The sequence below is a fragment of the Dendronephthya gigantea genome, unplaced genomic scaffold, assembly GCF_004324835.1.
Source record: "Dendronephthya gigantea isolate DGI-Jeju-01 unplaced genomic scaffold, DenGig_1.0 000018F, whole genome shotgun sequence".
Lineage (NCBI taxonomy): Eukaryota > Metazoa > Cnidaria > Anthozoa > Malacalcyonacea > Nephtheidae > Dendronephthya > Dendronephthya gigantea.
In genome coordinates this window covers 1767241-1792895 of record NW_021163028.1, presented here as the reverse complement: position 1 = coordinate 1792895, position 25655 = coordinate 1767241, and the positions used below count along the sequence as shown (strand labels likewise).

General features: G+C 36.0%; 1 protein-coding gene across 1 annotated transcript; it reads right to left on the bottom strand.

The window, feature by feature from the left end:
• Window positions 1-20272: 20272 nt before the first annotated feature.
• LOC114520935 (hemicentin-1-like) lies at window positions 20273-25031 on the bottom strand. Its single transcript, XM_028541283.1, has 5 exons — window positions 24706-25031; window positions 23571-23840; window positions 22328-22579; window positions 21008-21160; window positions 20273-20919 (listed from the first exon to the last, which is right to left on the bottom strand). Exons 1-5 carry the CDS (start codon window positions 25001-25003, stop codon window positions 20573-20575), a joined length of 1320 nt encoding a protein of 439 aa, XP_028397084.1. The 5' UTR covers window positions 25004-25031; the 3' UTR covers window positions 20273-20572.
• Window positions 25032-25655: the final 624 nt, after the last annotated feature.

Genomic DNA, 25655 nt, shown 5'->3' with positions numbered 1-25655 from the left:
AGGTAGAATCTACGACACGGCTAACTTGGCGACGCGCTTGCAAAATAAACAAATACGCCATGTCAAAGGCGACAAATTAAACGATAAGGTATATAAAACGCGGAATTTTATACAACCAGCTTACTTCTTACATTTTGGTTCGAACTGGTATAAATATATCATATATTATACGACAACATATGTATGTATACGTCGTTCAGCAACTAAATACAAAGTCCTGAACTTTTATGAATCATATGGTCTATAAAATCTTTCCATAACAGAATAAAGCCTTCCCTGCAAAACGGAGTTTTCAATTCACTGTGTCATGCTTCATTTCATAAAAAATAGCTCATGGATTAAAAAGAATTCACTCACCCACTGAATATGCTTCGAGATGCCTTCCTACTCACAAACTACCAGGAGTGTTAGTAGTTTAATGGTTTTGCTTTACATAATAACTACAATGAAACACGCAATTTGATTGGTTCGTAGGCGTGCAGTATGAGACAATCCTGCAAGGAAAGTTTACAATGCCGCTTTGCGCAGGAAATTTGACCGTCGTTTCATTGTAGTTATTTTGTAAAGAAAATACTAAAGGTTTTCCGTGCGAGATTGCGTGATACTGCACTTGGGAAAGTCTCGCAATTTCCCGCGTGCAGTATCACGCAATCCTGCACGGAAAGCCATTTAGTATTCCTTTATTGACTCGTACCTATAGTCTCTGGAAATTATAGTGCATGATGGGAAGGATTTAGGCTCAACCATGCATCACCTGACTGTTTACCAGAATAATCTTTATACGTCGCGTGGCCGTGACGCATAATTTTAGTATTGACCACTGGGTACGAGTCAGCCCCGAAGTTACTGCGAAATTCGTAAATCAGGCTTTTTAAGTGGTTGAACAATCGTTAATTGATACTGAAACAGTTAGGGTTGTTTATACCCTAGTGTTTATACGAAGTCATATAAAACGGAAAACTGAGATCCCAAACCTTGACTCTAAAGCAACACACATGTAAGGCCAAACACAACTAAAAAACCAAATCGAGCCATCGTGAACGCTAAACCTGCATAATGATAAGAAATAACTTCTGTCACACGGCAGCTTATCACTTTTTTATTATATATTTAACCGTATTCTTTTGTATATACTAGACCTGAAGTTATCCATGCCATTGCAAAGGTATGTTTTTTTTAAATGTTCCATGCATTCAGCTTATGAGACTGCCGGTCATATATGGATGATACTCTGAGAAAATGTGGAGTAAAGATCATGTCTAAAACGATTATATATAAATATATTTTACATCCTTCGAGGGGCTGTTCACCTTGATCAATATTTGGACGAGGATTTTGTTACTATAGTCTTAAATTACGTAGTCAGACAGACATTGACCTCGAATGTGGAACTAGCAATGACAATGTTCGCCCGCGCATAAGCTTATTTCAACCAATACCTTTGAGGCTAATATTACACAAATATGCTCTTTCATTTATATGCCAATACAAAGAAACAAAATTTCATAATAACATACCGCTAAGACAACAATTTTTGCTTAGACTAGAACTGATCAAGCTGGCTCCGACTAATTGATGCTTGTTAGTTGTTTCGTTTCCTGGTTGGTATAACCCACTCAGTGGTATGGCCAATGCCTAGAATTCCTTGATAAGTATTATAAAATTCCTTTATTGACCGGCATGCAAAGGTGGCTAACTCCTCCGCAGTCCCTTAACATGACTCATATCAGTGATATTTATAGATCAGTGGTAAGGGGAAATATCTAATGTTTCATTTTAATTTAATTACTCGTTCGCATAACACCAAAGGCCGATGGGGCAAATGGACAAGATACTAAGCCATTCGTAAATACTCGGGGAGGTAGAGTTGTCTGCACTGATATAGGCCAAAATAAGCATCGAAATTATTGGGATAACGATGCTACTGTCTCATATATGTAGTTTTCTAATTATGTAAGCCTTTTTATGTTCAAACTTGACCTGAAATTTCACAAATTTAAACTATAGTATACAAAAGAACTGAATACAAAAAAACAGAGAATTTATAAAATATTCGGGTTTATAAAGCCCGCCGCACACGTGAGCTATTATTAGCTGAGCTAAAGACCACGCGTGGCTGTTAGCTCAGCAAGTTTCTCTCGTGTGCGGATAGTTTTTCGTGAGGAATATCACTGCCAGGATCATGTTATAGACTCATGCGTGATAGTATATGCATGCATTGCCATGGCCATTGCATTCGTCGGCAGTGCTTGTTTTCATTAATATTAATTCAATAATAACAGGGCAATTTCATATCCAGTCGCTTTTCTTCTTTAATATATATTTGAACTATTCATAACATAACTTCGGATATTATTTTGTTGTATAACCCTTATATCCCAATGGTTTTAATGGGTATAATCGAAGTCAGACAACAGCTATGACTTTGAATGTTAAACAATAGCACCGGACCATAAGCAATGTCAATGGTCTTATTTTAGCCAATGCATTTCAAGTTAATATTGAACAAATATACTCTTCTAAGTCTGCAATACTAGGATTATAATAACATACCACTTTTACAAACAAATTTTCTCAGCCTGAAACCGATCAAATGTGGCTCCGACTAGTATGATCCTTTATTCACTTTAAAATTCTCTGAGAGTTTCACGAGTTGCACGTGTATTCATAAATAGTAAGGCCGGCAGTGGAACTCAACTTCAAGGCAGTAAACATATAACAGTCTGTGTAAAGCACTTGATTTAGCCGTTGGAAAGCAATAAAACAAAAAACTTTACCTTTGATTCCTTGATGCCGGCTCTAGTAAACCGATTAACTTCTCTTTATTTAATTGCTTTCAAAATTATTCACTAAAAATTGCTAATTTTAGGGAATTAAGGTGGGGGAACGTTGCTCCACTATATCTGGTAGAAACTGCATGCCTTTGCCCATTTCGTACATCAAGATATTATTCCGGCTCATTTGAAGATTGAAGAATAATTTTTCCAACATTAGGAAAAATAATTCTCATCAGTTGTATCAAATCTGCGTGCTAAATATTTCTTATTTTAAGAAATAAAGTTCTAAGCGAGATTTTGTTTTCTAGAGTTTGAACAAGAAAGAACATTTTTCTTTGCTGAAAAAAAATATTCTTTGCGCGCGCATCTTTTCAAATAACATGGACGAGAACGATTTTAAAACATCAATCATGCATTACAAATCACAAGCCAATGATTTTGATATTCATCAAAAACTGGACTCCGTTTACGTTCTTCATAACGCGTTATCCCAAGAAAAACATCCATTTTGAATTAGCAATAAAGATCGCTGTGATTCGGTTTGTTGATGTGCATAATAAGACATCATGCTGTGTTGCAGTGTTACCTTTTACTGAAGATGTGGGAGAAATGCTCGAGCTTGGTGTCTTTATAGTAGATGATGGCAGCATGATTGATTATGACTGTCCTGTTATAGTTTCGCAATAAATGAAACAAAAACTAATTAAGTTTTAAAAAAGTAATAAAACATCAACTATGCCATTATGAATCGTTAGCGAATAATTCTGAAATTCATCATAAAAAAACTCTCCATCAAAGCACGCACGTTTAAGTTATCCAAACAAAAACGTCCGTTTTTGAAAAATTGACAAATAAAATCACTGTAATTCGGTTTGTTGATGTGCACAAAGACATGGGCGTGTTACTTTTTACTGAAGATGTCGGAGAAATGTCCGAGCTTGTTACTGCTTGTGATGACATTATAGTCACTGGTTCATAAATTAGCTACACCCGGGCTCTTTGAGAATTTGATAACTACATTCGCAGGTTTAACTGCCAAAAGAACAAAACCATTATTATAAAAATACTACATGTATACACCCAAAAATTTGTTGCATAAATTCACCTGATGAGGCAAGCACTGTTTGTTATCATGACATGCATGCAAGGTTTACATTTGCAGACTTGTTTTTTTAAGGTTTTAAAACAATATTTTACTGACATAGCTATACTCTGCAATGATTTTAGCCTCTATATAATGTGTTAGTTTCTATATTATGCTTTTCTGCATGTTCAACTACCCTCTCGAATATTTTATATACTCACAGTAAACTATTACTTGGCATGATTTTTCATCTTTGATGGGGGTAGCTTGCGGCTTTACACTTGAATGTTTCATTGTATGTTCTACTAATATTTGAGATATTAAATGTTTGTTTTTCTATTCCAACATCAGTAATTTTGACTCCGTTTTTAAAGCGTGACTGGACTAATTCAATGTCACGGTTGGCTTCTCTAAAATATATTGACATACCAATTACACAGTACAGGTACTTGTTACTCCGGCGTGAGCGACGGAGTTGAAAATTCGCCTTGGTTTTGTTTTGTTGTTTTTTTTTTATTTTTCGTCGTCGCAAGTGTGTTTTGGCGCGAAATATACTAGTAATTGAGATGTGTATGTGACCGTATTTATATACGTCACAGTTTTGTCTGCCAAAAGTTGTGGTGCACAGCTTTGGCTAATTTTCCCATGCGCCATTCGATTTCGCTCGCATGTGATACAGCAATTCCTCCAAGAGGAACAAATAAACCGTTCTTTTGATGCTGTTCGATTAAGTACATGTAGATTCTGGTCCTATTTTAATAATATCGCTGCTTTTTCGCCGTTTAACAAGATGTGGTCGTGTATGGGCGCGTTGACACGTCGCAGTTTGCACAGGATTGAAGATTTCATATAACTATATAAGCGCGAATTCCAAAGGCAAAGTGTAAGACAAAGTGAATGTATCATGTCGTTTATTTACATTTTTGAACAATTGAACTTCTATACTTTTCAAAGTACGACGTGCTTCTGAATTTCGCGATCGAATAACATTTAGGTTGGCAAGGCACGTTGCTGATAATGTTTAATAACTCTCACTAGCTGCTTTAGCTTCCATGGAAAATTTTTACGCCACCATAGTCATAGAATCTGTTACAGTGGATGAATGTCAGCCAGTCATTAGGACAGCATGGACAATGGAGGATCCGAGTAAGAAGGGAACATAAATTGGTCGAAGTCGGAAGGCCAAAAAAAACGTTAGTAAGCAGTCGTCGACACATAAATCACAACCTATGGCGTGACATTATGATTCTATCTAATTACGTTTATACCAAAACTATAGCTATTCAATACAAATTACAAACACACATGCTTAACTACGCGTATATAGTATACCCAAGTTAATACTCCCTTGAATATGTTGTCTTACAACCTACTCTCTCTCTCTCTCTCTCTCTCTCTCTCTCTCTATATATATTATGTTTACTACAGGAACGTGCATACAACGGCGAGACTTCCCACCGTGGAAACTTACAACAAAATGTTTAATAATCAAAAACTACACAATCTATGCTCATGCTCACTCAATGTGTGATCGGTAATCGATAACTTCAAACTAGACTAATCATTAAAGATCTATTCAGTCGTATTTAACATCTCACTCAAATCATGTTTCCTGCAAAATAAAAGTTCAAATAAATCGACTTGAATCGTGGTTGTGACAGATTGCCATTCTCAAGATAACAATCTTATCAAGAAATTTAATGAAGTACAGAAAACAACTTCCCAAAATTAAAATGCTCATATTGAATGTTGCAGATAACCCATGTAAAAAGACGTGATAAGAGAATGCAAACCGTCGAGACAATTATTTAAGACAAAATTGCGACTACTAAATTTACCCCGCCACATCCCTACTTACTCTTCAGCGCCTCAGAGTCAGAGATTGAGATAAGAGGACAACTGGTTGTCCGAGATGGTGATGATATTATTTAGACAATGAGTTATGAATCTATGAAGTTATGCCAATGCTCAAAAGGACTTATTTTGGTCATGCCAATCCAACTTTTCTACGATTTTTGACCATAGCTTTTACAGACCATAGCTTTTACATAGTTTGACCATAGCTCTCAGATAATTATGCATTATAGGTTGATCAATCTTTACAACTAACTTTATGACCCCCCCCCATGTTTTAGAACCCGCCAGTAATATTTGGCCGGTTATATCTATCGTTAAGTTACTAAACTCGCCCATGCAGATTACCCAGTCTATCGGACCCCGTGTGGCTGTGCCGTTATAACATAACATGATTGGGTAAAAGTTTGAATAATTTTTTTTTGGTAATGCATTCTGGCAGAAGGCACGTGGCCATCTAGTCGTGATTGCAATTTCCACCTTCTCATACCGTGTTTCCTTGTGTGTCGTCTTTATTCACAGAGGCAAAGACGGGGGGGAGAGAGTCTTCGGGCAGTTTTGCCATATCGTGTGTGTTTCCACCTCCCTCCAACTGATATTCCTCCAGTTCGTAGTGGTTTGTGATCACTTTTGAGCCATTTGGATTCACGTCGCTAAAATTGCACAACACAGACATTTTGAAAACAGTGAACACTTACGAGTGCAATGGTGAAAATAATTGTATGGAACAAGAAAATATCTATATAACTGAAAGCATGTAAATGCATGGTCGACTCTAGGTCGATACTGCTTCATTGATGAAAGGAAATGGATGTGGCTAGTTTACTCAAATTAAGTTAATGTTTCCTATATGATACTGTGAAATTTGTAGTGCATGCAGCATAATCCTGAATCTCAAAAAACATTTCGCCAAAGTTACAGTTTCGTGTAGGAACGTTTGATATAAAACGACCTTGTATTCATTAAAATTTCATATCAAAATATAAGAAATAACCCACCTTTTATTGTCTCCTAAAATAAAAAAAGATAATCGTAAAAAAATTGCAAAAGAAGACGGATTTTTACGTTTGAAGACTGGTACAATTGTACATACAGCATAAACCTACTACAAGGATCGCGTACGAACAAAACATTATAAAATATAACAGTAATTAAGAGGCGAAAGAATAACCTGGAGGGTTTAATAATAAATCGGATTTTTTTCATAAAACGTGCGGGGATTTAAATATTTCTTAATGGCCATTGGGATTCATTTTCAACATTTTGCAAGTGTACTTCGCCACCAAAAACAATCCTAATATAGCTACTAAACGTCGGCTTGCTTTTGAAAAATTTTGCCCAATACAAAAGGGGCAATTGATAGCTTCACCCGCTGGTTTGTGGAGAAATTTTTAATTCTCTAATGAGTAGTTATATTAGTAGATTATCTTTCACCAAAGAGAATCTAAAATAATTTTAGAAGCAAAGCAAGTTATAAATTTCACGAGGTGTTAAGTTGGTTTCAATGAAACGGTAGATTTCCATTTTGAAAGCCATTCTTCTTTAATATAAATTATATCTTGAAATGGTAGAGAAATTGCTGGCCTAACAGAATTTATAACAAATGAAATAACTTACTTTCTTTATATTTACAGTAAACAATCAGGCAACAAATGAGTACTATGAGCACCACACCACCAACAACTATTCCCACAATTATACCAGTGCCTAAATCTCCTGAATCTCCGTCATCATCAACTTGGTTTTCATCTAAAAGCAGAGGCAAACGTTCTATCACAAATTACTGCATCCCTATTGACTGTGAGCATATACCGTCCCGTTCTATTGTTTTTAACACAAAGGTAATTTCGCTTCTAAAGCCCGATTCTCATACATGTCGCCGACGGTCGGCGATGTATTGTTTGTGGTCGTTGACGAAGAAAATTTACACAAAATAACAAAGCACTTTATTATCCAGTGATCGCCGACAATAGCCATCGCCGACCGTCGGAGACATATGAGAATCAGGCTTAAAGAGCAGTTATAAATAGAGAGATCATCAGATTAGAGATAATCTAATTGTCGTGGGTCGCAGGTTTTTTTCGCGGGTAGCAAGTTTTTTTCGCGGGTTGCAGGTTTTATTTTTTGACAATTTGTACTTTGCCCTCTGAATCTGTTACAGTTTTATAATTTATAAATTCACATTTCAAGGTTTTCAAAGCGTTATTTTATCGTTATTTTTGGTATTTGTATTTCGATAGCTGTTTCAGTAATGGTAAGAAAACACATAACACATATAATTTGCGGTTAAAGTTTTTGTTTTTTGTTTTTAAAACGTTTAATATGCGTTGCCTTGTGTTTTGCAAAATAAAATGAGCGTCGAGTTTTTGTTCGGTTTTGACAACGTTCTTTCGCGTTCGTTTGCTTTTATCTATCAAGACGAGTACAGAATATAACAGAGTTTACTACATCGCAATTCATCGCGATGCATCATTTGTGTATATGGGAAAAATGAGGTTTTAGCTATATAGTTAATAATTACATAAGGAGATATTCATGTAACTAAAAGGAAGAAGTTAGTTTGAAACTTGCGACATGCACTTTGTCTTTCTCTGTACCCAATATCTAATTGTGAATGTTTAGTTCTATGTATAGAACTATAAGTCTATAAAAGTCTAAATTGTTCTCCTACTAGAGTTTACTTCATGGTTTGATTATGCGATTCAAAATATAGATGTTTCAAGCGAGTTACGCCTTTTTAAGATATAATCTTACCAATTTGTAGAAATTTGGAATCAGAATTGTTTCCCAAAAAATTGCTTGCAACGCACTTGTATGTTCCAGCATGATTCGTGTTCACTCGCGGTATGATATACGTCGTGTCATTTGCGACATTTATATCGTTGTGGAATATGATGTAATCCGGTTCAGGAAACCCAATCGACGAACATGTTATAGTTACGGATTGATTAATATAGACTGGAAATTCTGAGAATTTAATGGATGTATTCACAGGTTTATCTAGAAAAAAGTATATTATATATATATACTTATATATGACATGAATAGTGTAGGAAATAGTGCCAGAAAACTATACACACACTTAAAAGGCCGTATTTTTCGAAAAAAAAAACGCATAAACGCGCTTACTACTTTTCCGATACAGGATGTTTCAAAAAAGTATCCCTTTTGAAATCAAGCTTTTGTTTAATTTCAATGCCTGCTTTTACAACCGCACTATAAGTAGTACCGCACCAGGCCGTAGCTAGACCGCTCAATTGTCTGGGTGTGTGTGTATATTCATATATTCATGTTTTCATAGCGTAAGAACAATAGCTAAAAACACAATCGGGAATAAGACGAATATATGAATATCTCCCCACCCCCGCCACAATTAAGCTTCTATAGCTACGGCCCTGCACCGCACGAATTAATAACAGGGCCTCATATGACATCTAAGCTGTATAAGCTATAAGAATTTCCCCCCAGATATTTTGAAAGGAGAAATTGATGCGAACATGCAGGTTTCTCGACAATATCAAGTTAGAAACTTTTTCAATTGCAAGTTGCAGGTAAAGGTACGGAAAGTATAGCCATGAAAAGTTGGCACATTTTGTATACTTTTGTATTGTAGCTAATTAAGTTGGACACTAAAATAAGTTGCCCACTTTTTAAGGCTATATTTTCCGCCTACGTAGCTTGCAAGATTTTACTGCATGACAATGTACCAAAGGCTGCTTAATTTCAGTAAGTTGCTGAAAAGTAACTCATATTAACAAGAAAGTTATTTTAATGCAACCTTCATGGCAATTACAGAAGGTGAAGTCTTTCCTTTCTGTCTGTCCATTAATACTAATTTTAGCATACTCTTCCGGAAATTTCCCGATAGCGAAGATTAAGAATAGTTTAAAGCGCGCGTTGCCCATTGGAAGAATTAAAAAACGGTTATACTACAAATCAAAAGGAGGCAGGCAATGTCGAAGTGGCTTTTTATTCCTTTTTGAAATGAATTGTGTAAAAGAAGCAATTTCTCACTAAATCATGCCTGTTTTAAACTGTGGCCTGTTTAGATTGGCAAAAAGGTGCTTTCAATCATTTTTTTCATTAGGTCGAAATCACACAATCGACCTATATGTGCTTAGTAAGCAAGGTTTGCAGTCTTAAACTTTAAGGAAAAACTTCATTTGAACTAGCTGTACACTTACAATATGGCAAATAGTATCAGTGATAGTATGCTTTAAGATTGTTTAGTGTTTAACTTTACTCCATATCAAATACATGCATGTATACTTACAATAAACTGTTACTGGGATGGATTTTTCCTCTGTATAATTTTCATGAAGGTAGCTTGTGACTTCACACTTGTAAGTTCCATTATCTGCTCCACCAACATTCAAGAGATTTAAGGTTTGCTTCTCTGTCCCAATATCACTAATTTTGACTCCATCTTTAAACCAGGTAACATTAGCAGGAGGATTTCCATCTTCACCACTGCATAGACACGTGAAGTCATCACCTTTATTTAGCGTGAAGAGACCGGAACAATTCAACAACAAGTTTGGCTTCTCTAAAATATATTAACACACCAATTACCGAAAGTATATGTGTTATGTAGTTAGTCATTGTGTAACGAGGGGTTATTTATATAGAGTTAAAACGCTAAATAATTAACTCTCTTATAAAACTTCATTATATTCAGCGTGATTCATAAATATTCAACGTAACATATGAACGAAAGACAAAAAAATAATATCTTATCTTGAATGGTCAATGATACAACAGAAGCTTTAAAATTTTACAAAAATTTTAAGACCCTTTCCATCGAAATCAAAAAGCACATGGACATGAGCGAGTTTAAAATTTGTACGCGCACGGCCACAATTCCTTGCGCTAAATAAAATTTAGTTCCGAACTCCCTCTCTGCTATACGCTCGCTCGCTTCAGGCTCGCTCGCTCCGCAGCAATGATACTTATGATTTCAACGTTTGAATAGATGCATAGGGTTATCTCGCAGAAAATTATTTACATAACTTAGAAAGTTTTAAGCTTTTACGTGCGTGTACGTAAAATGCGACAATGGAAAGCAGCGCAAAAAAAGGCTCGCTCGCACCGCAGCAATTAGCTTGTATGTAGGCACACCACGTCAGTATTCAATACTGCATTTGCACTGATGAAGGCCCGGGTTAACGGACCGAAAGCATTGCGGTATTAAATATTTGCGTGGTGTACCCTACAAGCTAATTTACTTCAAAAGTGAACAAATTAGCCATGTTTATAGTAATCACTCATTGCATTCAATAGAAATGATAACTTTTACCAAATTTCTTGTTGCAATAACTAAGCGACAAATGGGCAGTCTAAAATTGCAATTCAAAATTCAATACTTTGTCTAGCTCGTTTGTCTTTAATTTATTGTTATATAGAATTCAATAATTAATTCATTCATCAGACCTGATTGTGAAACTTGAAAATTTAAATTTAATAAAAGGAACTTGCCTGCGATGAAGACGGTAACTTCAGAAGAAGTATCGGAACTTGTTGAGAGTGAAAACTTGTATTTTCCATCATAGCTGCGATTAACGTTCTTTAAAACCAATGTTGCTGGTTTTTCTACTGTAATCACAGGAAAGCTGAAGAATATTGTAGCGTTACCATCACCAGCTATACGTGCAAGTACAGCCTTACGGAAGGAACCGTCTGAACTTGTGAAAGACCAAGTTCGTGAAAACACATCAGATTTATAATCATCAAATGACCACACTATTTTGCCAGTTGATCCTGGTAACAAAGTCATTTTGTTTCCACCATTTGGTGACTGAACATCTCCTAAATATCCATAAATAATCTTGTGTGATATTATTTTTTCACAATTTGTTTAAATAACTATAAGCATAAAAAATGAGCGCGTATTGGAAGCCAAAAACAATATACTAAATATATACAATATTTCAACAAAGTTAACTGCAGTAAAAAGTTCGAGCATTGTATAATGAATGATTAAATGTATACACTACTCCAACCTTTTACAATAAAATTAATGATTGATAGCATTCTCGTCATGCAGTTTTGAGATAGCTTTCGTGAATCATTCCTTCGGATGGATCGGCACAGAAAGATATTAAAATCTTTAAACATAGGCGGAGTGATCAGTAACGTTGATGTGTGTACTAATGCTTGACGTCAGGGGGAGTTCTTAACCCTACCACTGGGTTAAATTTAACATGTTGCTTTTCGGAAACGAAACGACCTTTTCTATTTGATGATAAAATTTTGAAGAGTTTGAACCAGCCGGCTTTTGAACACCATAGGTTCTAACTTCTCAGTGACGAGTAATAGCTGGCCTGGGGAGTAGATCAGTCATTAATTTAGGGTTTATTCTTCAAGATGCTGTTAACCCTATAGACTACAGGGGCCGGTTGTATGAAAGCCGGATAGCGCTATCCACCGGATAGTGATTTTTTCAACCGTTCTAAAAATGCTTGAAAAGGTATAAAATCTCAGCTTTGGAACTAAATATTATTAAAGAGGATCCTCGACTTAAAAATACTAAGATTTGATCAAAGTTATACCTAACAACAGGTGATTTAAAATCGATTAAAAAAAACACCATCCGGTGGAATAGCGCTATCCGGCTTTCATACAACCGGCCCCAGTATATTACAGTAGTTAATTATAAAGGAAATAAATTATAAGTCGCATAAAAGTAATTAGTTTAGTAGCAATTTAGTAGATGTTCAAAGGGAAATGTTCAACAAAATATTTGTTGCACAAAAGATTTGAAAATTGCACTGAGCAAAAACGAATCGTCTGCATGAAAATGCCCATTTTACTGTACGTACGAAGAGCGGAGGAAATTGCTTTCAAGTTGCTTTCAACTTATTTTGGTGGTTCCTTTGATAGTAGTTGCAGGGATGCAAATATGAACCACAGATATTTGAAGGCTGAAATATTATGAATACCAATTTCCGCGGTGTTGGGTGGATCTGGGGGTGTTTAAATTATAAGTTGCATAAAAGACTACATTTTTATCTATGCACGAAAAAGCAATCAAACACTCCTGAAAAGTGTGTGCTAAACTTAGTAGAAAATGCAAAAATTTGTTAATGCAGGAAATGTTGTAAAAGGCGGAAAATATAGCCTTGCAAAGTTTGCAAATATGTATATTTTTCTACCACGAACAGAAACTGTTACCATTAACAATTCCCGTGCGTAGTAAAAAAGTATACAAATCTGCAAACTTTTCAAGACTGCATTTTCCGCACTTTATAAAATTTTGCAACCAAATTTTGCATTTCTACTAACACACTCTTCAGTAGTGGCAATTTAATTGCATTTTCGTATGTAGATAAAGTAGTCTTTAATGCAAAAGGTCTGTTATTTGCCGGTTTTAATTTCTGAGGAGATTCCTGTCAAAAGTTTGCAATATTCCTTGCAAAATTGACCTTGAACAGTCCCAGATCCTAGAATAGCTGTCACTGTGAATATACATTTGACATTGCTTTGCCAAGACTTAGAGATTTAACTCTTTACTTCCAACCTTACTGGCTTTGAAAGGACAATATTTTAAAATGAAAAATACACTTATAAAGTACAACCTTGACAAGGGAACAACATACAACTGAGTCCAGAGAGAACAAGTAAACCAAACCAATCCATCTTTAGAGAGAGATAAGATAAGGTATAACCTATGTAAGAAAAGTAATAATAAGGGGTTTATTATATAGCTTTCTTGGATATGGCATTTTTTCCCTGATTTTGTGGAAAACACCTTCTCGGCTAAAACTTTTAGCTGCATATACTGTTAGTTTCTGTCAGTTTGCTTGCTGATAATCAACAACAAAACAATAAAAATGTAATACAAATCTTTAAATGTATAAAAACTTTCTTTGTTATAAACGACAGGTTTTTTTGCAAGATAATTAAATTCTGTAAAAATCCTCCAATTTTTGCAACATTTTCAGAAAAGCCACTTTCAATTATGTAGTGTGATAATTCATTCAACAGGACACAATATTGGGCCCGGTGTGGGAATTTAATCCGGTCAAAGTTTCCTGTGTTCACAGTTGAAAATTTGCTTTGGTCCCAAGTTCAAAATGTTTTGAAGCCAGTATGAGGATGAATTAACTCAGTGTACGTTAAAGTTCCCTTTTTCAGTTTCCTTGAATATTTCTACCAAATACTTTGAAACTTGATTTAACCTTTGAAAATTCCAACTGTGATCACAGAAAATTTGATAGTGTAAACAGGGCCAAGTGAACATGCACCATTTATCTCAGCCCTATAATAATGTTTTGTACAGTCAAGTTAGTGGAAACATTTTTGATTTCCTAGAATTAAGTAGGATATAGTCTGTCTTACTTTATGTATTTCATCAATATAGGAGCAGATTATTTTGAAATAAAGAAGTATAAAAACACTCTGTCACCTTTAATATAATAAATAATTATTATTTCTAAGATTAATATATTATAATAGTTATCATAGTTATTATAGTTATTATAAAGTACAAGATAAGATTAATTATTACTTCTTAGAAATAATCTATTATTTCTAAGATTAAACTCCTTTGGGCTACCTAGGGTGCGTGTGCTATAAAAAATAACGAATCAGAAAAATCGATATTTTTTGAGCCCTTTCTGCCCATCCTGTCTTAAAAACTATCAGAGAAGATAACTATAGCATTTCTAGATTGTATATAACGGTTAAGATACGAAAGGATGAAAAATAACGAAGAAAATAACAAAATTCCAAAGCCGAGTTATATTTCCGGTTGTCATCACTTTGTAATGTAGGTTAAAAGAATTTATTAATTTCCGGATTATAACAGAAGCGATTGGGTTTATATAGTACTAATCCTAAGCTATATTTTGGTGGTACTTTATTAGACCATAAAAAAGTAGGTCTTGCAAGTCCTAAATGAATCAGACCGGACGGGAATGAGTTGTTAATTAAATCATTTTCTCAAGTTTTCCATGCGGTTTAAGAACTAATTAAGCAATGAATATAAAATCGCTCTCCTAATGTAAACATTCAAAAATGTTCGTTTTCAACACTTAAAAGTATTGATTATTTCCCAGATATCACTTGGACGTATAAATATCATTGTTATCATTATTCGCCCAGTTCAGACTTCTCAACAGTCAACAGCATCGAGCAACTTCTAAATTACATACGGCATTATTACAAAAATGTCATTTTCGCATTATTGATATTGCCGGTTTTCCAGCTCAACATGATATTAATACTGGAATGGATTTCACTGCGATTTTTATTACCTTTATACAAAAAATATTAAAGTTTTTTTAGTAAATGTGCCTTTATTTTATAAACGGTAGGCTAGAGACGACTCAGCCCACTCACGCTTCGAATACTGCGGATTCAGGTTGAGTGTTTAATGACGTCACGAGCAAGTGATTATTGCAACACTCGAACGCGCACGTTGTCAGGTGGCAAATTCCACGTTGCTAGGGTTAAAAAGTAGGGTTAAATTAAATTTAAAATGTGGCGCGTAAACGAGCATGGTCGTTTGTTTGCTCAAGGAAAACCTTTATCACAAGATATTAGATCACTGATTATCAACAAAATAATACTTCACGGTGGTGATCATCACACCGGTGATTTCCCTGGAAAATATACTGATATAGCGCATTGCCTTGGGGTTTCTTCGGCAGTTGTATCAAAAATATGGAAACGTTATTGTCAGGATGGGACGATCAGCCCGAAGAAAAATAGAGGTGGGAATCCTAGTTCCTTATCTCAAGGTGATCTTCAGTACGTTGAGTTTCTGAAGAAACAGCAGCCTTCTATTTCATACAATGAAATTATTGAGAAACTCAACGAGTTTGGCGACCTACCGTATGGCAAAACATCAACAACAGCCCTATCAGAAGCAGTTAGACATCGACTTCCTAGTGGCGAGGAATACAGCTACAAAAAATTACAGCCTATTGCCCAAGAAAGATTTACGCTGCAGAACATGGCTTATACTCAATTATTCGTAAACTACCTAGGAAGGAAAAATCCCTATACATTGAAATTTTTCGATGAATGTGGATTAAAACTTCCACGACATGGAACACGCACTTACGGCCATGCCCCCGTTGGAGAACGAGCTGTTGAATATCAGAGATACGCAGAATCTCCTAATACTACAGTTAACTTAATGTGCTCTTTAACTGGGGTGGACTATGTAAACACAGTTAATGGCGGTGCCGACACAATAGATTTCCTTTCTTTCTTTGAAGAGGCATATCATTCCATAAACATAAGAAGTGGTAGGCCTTGTTTAGATCCCGGGTCTGTGATAGTAATGGACAATTGTGCGACACATCACAATCAAGGTGGTCTTGTTTTGGAAGAATTCCTAAACGATCTCGATATTGAACTTGTATACATGCCAGCCTATTCCCCGGACTTCAATCCTGCCGAATATGTATTCGGAAAGATTCGTACTGTAATGAAATACAGATTTAGGGATATCACAACTGTAGCTGAGTTAGTTCAGTGTATGTATGCATCACTGGATTTTATTACGCCAAGTGACATGCGAGGATTTTTTGAAGTAACTGGTTATATAAACCTTTGAATCAGAAAGCCATTGTACATGTTGACATTTTGTTCCCATTTCAATATATGCGACAGCTGATTATTCAATTAAAATTGAAACTGGTAAATATAAATATTTAATTTCAAGCAAGAACTGTATAAAACAAAAATGAAACATGAACATTTTACTGTAAGTACTACTAATAGATACTAGGTGTATCAAAAATAGACCTTTAAAAATTTGCTTTACTGTATAATTTGAATGCATGAGCAAAGAATGCACGAGAATATGTTAATTTCTAAAGGTCATTTTTTTCATATAACAGTACTTTTTTGTAATAACATTATTGAAGTTCTGTATATAAACATCTCCTAACTGTAACTAAAACACAACATGTACAGTACAATACTTACTGTAAATAAAACACAACATGTACAGTGCAATACGATACTGTAAAAGTTAGTCTAAAACATAATCATTGTTTGAGAATAGTTTATTTTTGCCTTTAAATGTAACAAAGCTGCCGCTGCATCGGCTTGGAGTTGAAGTTTACCATCGTCGTCGTCATCAACTACCCTGCGCATTTCATCATTCTGTGCCAAGTTAGATGCATTTTCAATTTCTTCCTGTTGTAATTTAAGAGCCATGTGAAAATCGCTCTTACCTTGATTATCTAGACACAAACTTTTACTCGATTCACCACACAACTTTTTTGGGGGGAATTTGATTCCATATTCTTCTTCAAGTACTCGTTTTTGAGGAGCCATACGGTGATCAGTGTCACGAATGGCTACCGAATGTGTGCTAGTTTCACTAGTTTTTGTCAAAGTTGACACCGATGTATTTCTTACCAACGAATTTAGAAGGTTCATAACGGTATTTCGGGTTGGCAGGCTTCCCTTCAATTTACTCTGTAACAGCATTACATCTTTATTCAAAACTAACCAATTTCTGCGTCCGCTAGTAATGTATCTGTGGGGTTCTTCAGCAACAAGAATATCCTCTATTCGTTTCTTAGCAGAATTGTTCACATTTTCTAATGCAGTTCTGGCACTCTGCATATCAGACCTCGCTTTATTAAATTCGGTTTCGAGCTTGGACACCTCTTTTGTTAGGTTTGCCCTGGTCGATTTTTGATCAATGTGCTTTGCGAGGATTCCGCAAGAAAATGCTGACCTACAAGGGCTGAATGTGCACGATTTTCTTGTGTGTCCAACCTTTAAGTGACATTTGCCACACGCTGAGAGGTGGCCCCCATTTTGGTGACAGGCATCGCTTAATTTGTTGTCGAAGCATTCAAGCTCTCGAGTCTTGTTTTGCAATTGTTCGGAAATCTTTCGCATGCTTTCTTCGTGTTTCTTTGCGTGTCTTTCGAGCGGTAAAATCACTGAGCCTGTATTCGGATTTACAGTTACGTTGCTATTATCATTTAACTGCAGAACCTGAACGTTTCCCTTCACACTATTTTGAAACTAAATCCAAACGACGTTTGCTTCGAGGATTATCCGAATTTGTAACTTTAGCTGGCTGTGCACATAGATTAACAAGCGGCGATTCATTCGCGACAACACGAATAACAATAGACTTCAATCCTTTATTCAAAAGCCTGATCATCTGTGACTTGAAGTACTTCGGTGAAAGATCAATTTCTGTGCGATCTTCTTCAACCAAAATTAGCCGCAATGACTCAGAAGGCGTTGCTGCCACCTTGGCAATGTGTGGGACTTCGTTTAACATTCGACAGTAAAAGCCATCATACGATAAACTCAGTAATTCATCGTTACTAATGAATAACGGTGTGATCCTTTTCTTTGAGTAATATTGATAATCGAACTGAATTTCAATTAAATTATCCATAACAAGCAATACAATAGTAACAAACAAACAATAGCTAGCGGATTACCGACGCAATGGCTTAACGACGCTTTACGATATTTCTCCATAACAACGTGGAATTTGCCACTTGACAACGCGCGCGTTCGAGTGTTGCATTAATCACATGCTCGTGACGTCATTAAACACTCAACCTGAATCCGCAGTAAATTCGATTCGAAATAATACTCATCATATAGTGGTATATAATGAATCCAACCAAAGATATATAATAATAATGATAAAAGGTTACTTACAGAGACGTTTCTTTATATATTACAAGCCAAAAATTTTTCTATAAAGTTCAATACAATTTCCTACTTCCTGGTCAGCGAAACATCCTATTTCATATGAAATTGTGAGAGGCGTGTTTATCATAAAATTCCTTGCTGGGAAATTGTTTAGTGTTTTCCATTGAATCATAGACAGCCCAATGGCGAATGGTTTTATTTTTTATTTGAAATAAAAATGCACACTTTGATGAAATAGACACATTTATTCATTTATTTGCATGCTTATGTACTTGTCTATAATTTACATGCTAATATGCGTGTCTGACAATGTTCAGGCAATTTAGCTATTAAGACTACGTTTACACTACTCCGGATCGGTCTGAAAACGGTGCAAAAAAGTATCAAAACGGGGTTGCGTCGTGTACAATGCACTGCACCGGAGCGGATTTGTTCGAAAACGTCACCTTTGCCGTAGCGACACGACCACACATTCTAAACGTGGTCGAAAGAAAACGGAGCGCTACCTGGCGCCGCGTTGTGTAAACACTACACCGTTTATATTTCCGCCACACTTTAGATACCACTCCGCCACAATGCGTGGAGCGTTGTTGCCGTAATTCAATATAGCGAACAACTTTCCAACAATTTACCAACAAGCACCTTTCTCGCTATCGGCGGCAGCGTTTCCACAATTCAAGGAAATTTCCTTCAAAATGTCAACCACGAGGGAGGGAGGGTTAGTCTTAATAGGATATATTATGCATTCTTTTCAAACGTTTTTTGTTTCTCTCTTTTTCATTACCCTCTCCCCATGAGGACAGCCTTATGCAAATAAGTTGTGGAAACGCTGATCGGCGGTATTATTTTCATTGTTTTTGCGACCAACGACTACGGATATAAACGTCAAGCAATGTTTCATAAAGAAATGGCGCAATTTTCCGCGAACAACTTACGAATGTTGACAGAGAAGAACGCTTATGTGTAAACGCTAACGAAACTGTATCGGAATTCAAACGGAGCAGTGTAAACGCAGTCAAATTCTGCCGTCACTTTCTCGCTCCGGAGCTGTGTAAACGTAGTCTAAGCCTATTAGGCCGTTGGATAAGCATCGAAAAGATGCAATTCCGTTGCAACCCTCGTGGAACTACGTAATTTTTACATGAATCAATAGATAAGAATCCGTTGCTCCCCAAGTGAAACAGGTGCACAATCAGGAAAAAATCCCTCAAAAGTTTGTTATTTTGGCGCTTCGAAATATTCGAACCGCCATTGTTTTAATAGCAAATACGCATGCGCATGTCAGCCAAAGTCGCACTGCGCACACTCAAACAGGAAAAATGGATTTTCCCTGTGGGTTTTCCCCGATTTTCCGCGTCGAAACAACAAAATAAAATCACAGAATAAAGATTAAACCTTGTAATATCAACGAATAAATACACACACATCAAATATTGTTTAAAACACATTGTACATTTTGTTTGCTCATATGCTAAATCACTTCAATTCATTGGCTATTGTTTCAAAATACCGTTTTACGTTAACATCTCAATTCATTAAAAATTGCGTCTGGTAAAAAACCCACCTGTATCAAACAGGACGGAGAATATATAAATATACATACAACTCACACAATCAAGGGACAAGCTAAATATTTAACTATGGCCTTCACATCACTAACAAAGCCTGGAGGAATAGCAGAATCCTTGGTGTATTCATCTGCGCAAGGGCAGTCTCATGGCACAATACAAATGAGTGTGACATGCAATGTCCAAAGCCACTCAATAGAAAAATTATCCACCGGATAGTGATTTTTCAACTGTTCTAAAAATGCTTGAAAAGCAATAATTTATAGGAATACCAAGATTTAATCAAAGTTATACCTAACAACGGGCGATTTTAAAGCAAGTGAAATAATCACAATCCGGTGGATAGCGCTTATCCAGCTTTATTGAACTTCCACTACGCCAAATTGAAATTTTAGTGCTGTTATTGAAATTAGAAGCGGACTATTAAGTATACAATAAGCGTAATTCAGTATTGTTTTTCCCTTAATAATGGGCAAATGCTGTACACCCATAGGCAGATACTTGATTACGGAAAGGTTATATCAAGTGAATAACATCCCAAATTTTAAGAGATTTGCGACAATATTGATTCTCAAGTTATGTAGGCAAAAATATTTCATATGGTCCTTAAAAAGAACACGGACGGGTCAACAATCCTGATTTTAATTTCGAGTTAAAGATTGATAATTATTTTCCACTTCTCTGCTTTTGTTCAACTCAGTGTAATTTGACTCGTCGTTAACACCATAATTTCTTGCAGCATTTCCTCTCAACGATTGGTAATTGTCTTCTTTGTTTAATTTTGCAAGATCCAGTTCTTGGTAAGTTTGATCAACACGAGATGTTGGAGGTACCGGTTCAGGGTTTGATAGTTGACGATTTCTATTTTTAGAACGGACACGAAAGACAATGTAAGAAAGGATGATACCGAAGATGATCCCAGACACCAAAGTAACAGCAACGATATACCAGTCAGTTCCATTATTCCCACTACAATTTTGCTTTTTTTCTAAAAATTGAAATTAAGATAATGTTAAAAAGAAGAAAATCATATTGCGGCGTATATATAAACTGGTCAGGATAAGTCCAGTAAATACCTGTTCCATCACCTGTCAGAGGCACTTGGGTAGTTGTAGTGGTAGGCGCACAGGTATTCGTACAGGTTGTCGTACATATGGGGATGGAACTGAACAAAGGATTCGTCTTCATACTTGCTGTGCTCCCTATTGACTGCATTGTGGGTTTTGGTTCTGGTTACCATTTGTCACAATCATTAAAATATAAAAGGATTAATAATGGTGGACAGAAAATATCAACCGACAAAAAGTTATGCAATGGAAAAAAGTAATGGCTCACATAATGCAGCACAATCTATTATATTTATATGCCTGGGTGCACGAGTCACACACATGCCCTAGTTTCTCTGCGAACATTAACAAACATCTAAGGGGCCGATTACATGGAGTAGGTTAGCACGGTTTGCCAAGCTAAATATCTTGTTTAGCCCTACTAAATCTCAATCCTTCCTGGGTTTTATACGGGGGGGGGTGCTCTGGCCAGTTTGACACACCTGGCTGGCCCGGTTGGATGTCAAACGTTTGAAATGACTATAATTACTGTGGAAAACGGGCCGAATTTCATGCAACGCATTGGGCCGAAATTATTAGAAAGGCCTAGTTGGTCGTGTCCAGCTTTTTGCCACTTGGATGGATGACATCCGGTTATGTCACTGGTGCATCATTGAGTCGGTAACGTCACATCCAATTATAGGCGGCCATTAAATGTTGTGAACTTTTATTAATAACTGTTATTATAAAGTAATTGTTGTCGATTTACAATAAAAATAGTTATAGAATAATTGATAATAAAATTGGGGAATTGTAGCTTAAGCCCCAGCCGAGCTAAAGACCACGCGAGGCTGTTACCTCAGCAAGTTACTCTCGTGTGCGGATAGTTTTTCGTGAGAAAATCGCCTCGAGAGGCAAGTTTCTTACGTGTGCGGATGGTTTTCGGACTGAGCTAACGCGAGGTAGCTCTCGTGTGCGGCGGGCTTTATTGACATAAACATTAGCCGCCTATGATCCTACGGTTGTTTTGTATCACTCGCTACAACTACATTTTGATACATTATAGCAACCAATTTGTTGTCCTCATTGGCCCAGCAGCGCTACAACAACCCGAGGTTAACGTCGAGTCAGGGTCTTGTTTTAAGATAAAAAATCACCTATTTTAAGTTCTTGCAAAAGGTAAACTTACACGAAGTAGTATTAACGTAACATTTACGACTATTCGATTTTCGTAAGCTTCACTTAACTATAATTAAAAGGGTTATAGCCTCTTTGTAAATGGTTTTTATGTTCCGGCGCTTGGGTTTAACCTGTTAACGAAGAAGAAGAAACCGCGTTATGTCGACTTACCTTCAATGTAAAAAAAATCAGAATCGGAATCGTTCCCCAATAAATTACTTGCAATGCAATTATATCTTCCAGCATCCTTCCACTTCAATTTAGGTATGCTATACGGATAGCAAGTACTACTGACTTTGGTACCATTATGGTATATGGTATAACTTGGTTGAGGAGACCCTTCAGACGTACACGTTATAGTTACTGATTCATCAATTACAGCTGGGTTTTGTGAGAATTTTATTACTGTTTTCGTAGGTTTAACTGTTAAAAGAACAAAAAATTTTGTTGTGATGATGAACTGATCCGTATTATAGCTGATAATACTATTGATTCAGGAAACAGCGATTGCGGGACGTCGGAAAGAGACTCGTATATGTCGGAGTTTATACAATTAAATTCTACATTCCGTAAAAAAACTCAAAATTGCAAACTTCATATATATGATAGGACATATACATGCATTTGCAGACTAACTCAATTTTTTGGTTAGTAATACATATACACTGGCAGTCAAAAAGAACTGCTCAAATGTTGCTATCGTATTTCACAGGAATCGTGGCAATCAATCTTTTAACATATACACTAGCGGTCAAAAAGAACTGCTTAGGCACAAATTCATAAAAAGAAGGAAATATATAGGAAAGGGTTTGATAGGCATTTTTGATAATTCCCTAATTTCAATAATGTAACGCAACCTGCCACACCTCCAAAATAGTCAAACAATGGTTTCAGGAAGAGGGAGTGACAGAAATGGATTGGCCTACACAGTCAAAAGACCTTAAGGCTTAACCCTATTGCATGGAAATCTGTGGGACAATGGCTTTATGGGTTGCTGTGAAAACTGTCCATGGGCGTGGGATGAATTTCCTTTAGCTAAGTTTACCATCTCAACAGAAAGTATGCCACGGCGGTGTAAGGCCGTCAAGGTCAAAGGAGGGTCAACAAAATATTAATATTTCATATAGCTTACTATATTTACTTTCATATGTTATTAGAGGGACAATTACGTTCATTTGAGAGCATTTTAACTTGTTTTAAGCAGTTCTGTTTGACCGCCAGTGTATGGTGTATAGTGCTTTAAGGCCGTTTTCCACTAGGCGGAATTTTTTTATTGATCGAAAATTTTCGCTTTAGTTCTTTTTCCAATTGTGAAAATTCAAAGGTAGTAAATTCCCTTTACCGATCACGGTGAAAAATTCAGCATAGTGGAACTCTAACTGCACTCTTGGGTATATAAAAAACGCCTACTTACAATTAACTATTACAACAAATGATTTTTCATCTGTATAATTTTCATGAGGGTAGCTTGTGGCATTACACGTGTAGGTTCCACTTTCTGCTCGACTAATATTTGAGATTTTCAAGGTTTGATTATCTTTTTTAAAACCTGTATAGTTGCCATCTTTATACCAGATGACCTTCGCAGGAGGGTTTCCACCTGTACTATTACAGTGACAGGTGAAGTTGTCACCTTCATCTAGTGTGACGAGACTTGGACAGCTTAATATCACATTTGGTTTCTCTAAAATGCAGATATACTGGCACATCAATTAGTGTTAGTATTTCGTATAATTATATACTAGTTAGTCATTCTCAAATGTTAGGTGCGCTCGCTTAAGGACTGTTTTCCACTGTCACGTTTTTTGTACGTAAAAGTTTAAAATAATTTAAAATCATTTAAACTAGGTTACCTGTTTTATTGATGTGCCAACGTCAATTACAGAGCAAATACATGTTATATATACTGTTTAGAGTAAGTCATTTTGTATGTGGTGTTACCTATATAATTACACCATCGCAAAATAAACACAAGTTGATTTAGAGACGCGTTTATGTGTAATTAAAGATTTGAAATATATACTTCCTTGTGATCGCAAGCAGTGTATGTACATGCACCTTTAAAAGGTTTGATAATACATTATGTTTGTTGGTAGTCATACCAGAGATTTCAAAATAAGCAATTTGTTACGCTGCATGGCTCATGCAGGTTCTTTCAATATTATAAAACTGCTGAAACTTTAATCAACTCTCATTGATTGTTTGTAATTGCGTATCTTTATTCCTAAATGACATGCAGGGAATAAAAAAACTGAAGGGCGATTCCTTTTTCTATCTATAGAGTTGGTGGATTAGCTAAATTATCAGACCAAAACATTATTAGGGCCACCAAGAAAACGAAAAAACGAAAGAAGCTCTAAGGAGATTAATGGAGCAATCATTCTGTCTCTATTCAATTATAATTGTAATCAGAATAACTAGCCCATTTTGGCCATGTGGGATAGTATTATGCTATTTTAATACTTCAATTAAATTATATGTCTTAAAATTATTGTCATAAGACCAGTTTGTTAAACAATAAAGTTATTGCATGATTAGAAATAACTTGCCTGCGATGAAGACGGTAACTTCAGAAGAAGTATCGGAACGTGCTTGGAGTGTGAACTTGTATTTTCCATCATAGCTGCGATTAACGTTCTTTAAAACCAATGTTGCTGGTTTTTCTACTGTAATCACAGGAAAGCTGAAGAATATTGTAGCGGCACCATCAGCAGCTATACGTGTAAGTACAGTGTTACTGAAGGAACCGTCTGTACTTGTGAAAGCCCAAGATCGTGAAAACACAACAGATAAATCATCATCAAATGACCACACTATTTTGCCAGTTGATCCTGGTAACATAGTCATTTTGTTTCCACTTGCTGGTGACTGGACAATTCCTAAATATCATAATCTTGTGTGATTTTTTTTCACAATTTGTTGATCATTAAAGTGTTCGACCAGTTTGTAGAAACACCTCGTGTAGTTTCTACACACTGATATAACATTTTAAATTCGCTATGGAAAATTGATAGAATTTAGAATTTTAGATACAACCATATGTACACATGAATTTGCCCTGCGAAGTATACATGTACAGAAACTGTTGCTACTTTCAAGTTTATATTTCGTTTGTGTGGTGTGGTTACTCATTGAGTTCAATGGGTTATCCACCTAATCCTGAGATAAACGCTGGAAACACTTCCTATTTTGGGAAATGTAATAACAAGATTTCCATTTTTAGATAGTGAGCCTGACTTGCTTTAATGCCACCGATCATATACTAGAGACACTAAAGGAAACGAAAGTCTGAGAGTTCAAACCTTGACAGGGGAACAACACCCAAATGAGCCCAAACAGAACAAGAAAACCAAACCAAGTCATATCTCTAAACCTGCGAAAGAAAGATAAAAAATATCGGTAATTATAATTTACCGTTTTTGGTAAGGTCTCAAGAAGGTATAGTCTATAGATGTGAAAGCATATGATACATGCAGTTATAACAGTATCATATTTAGTA

Coding starts and splice junctions, on each gene's coding strand:
- LOC114520935 (XM_028541283.1), bottom strand. CDS start 25,003: ATGACTATGTTACCAGGATCAACTGGCAAAATAGTGTGGTCATTTGAT. Junction 21,161..22,327: donor TGATTTTTTTTACATTGAAG/GTAAGTCGACAT, acceptor AATGGTAACCAG/AACCAAAACCCACAATGCAG. Junction 20,920..21,007: donor TCTGACAGGTGATGGAACAG/GTATTTACTGGA, acceptor TTCAATTTTTAG/AAAAAAAGCAAAATTGTAGT.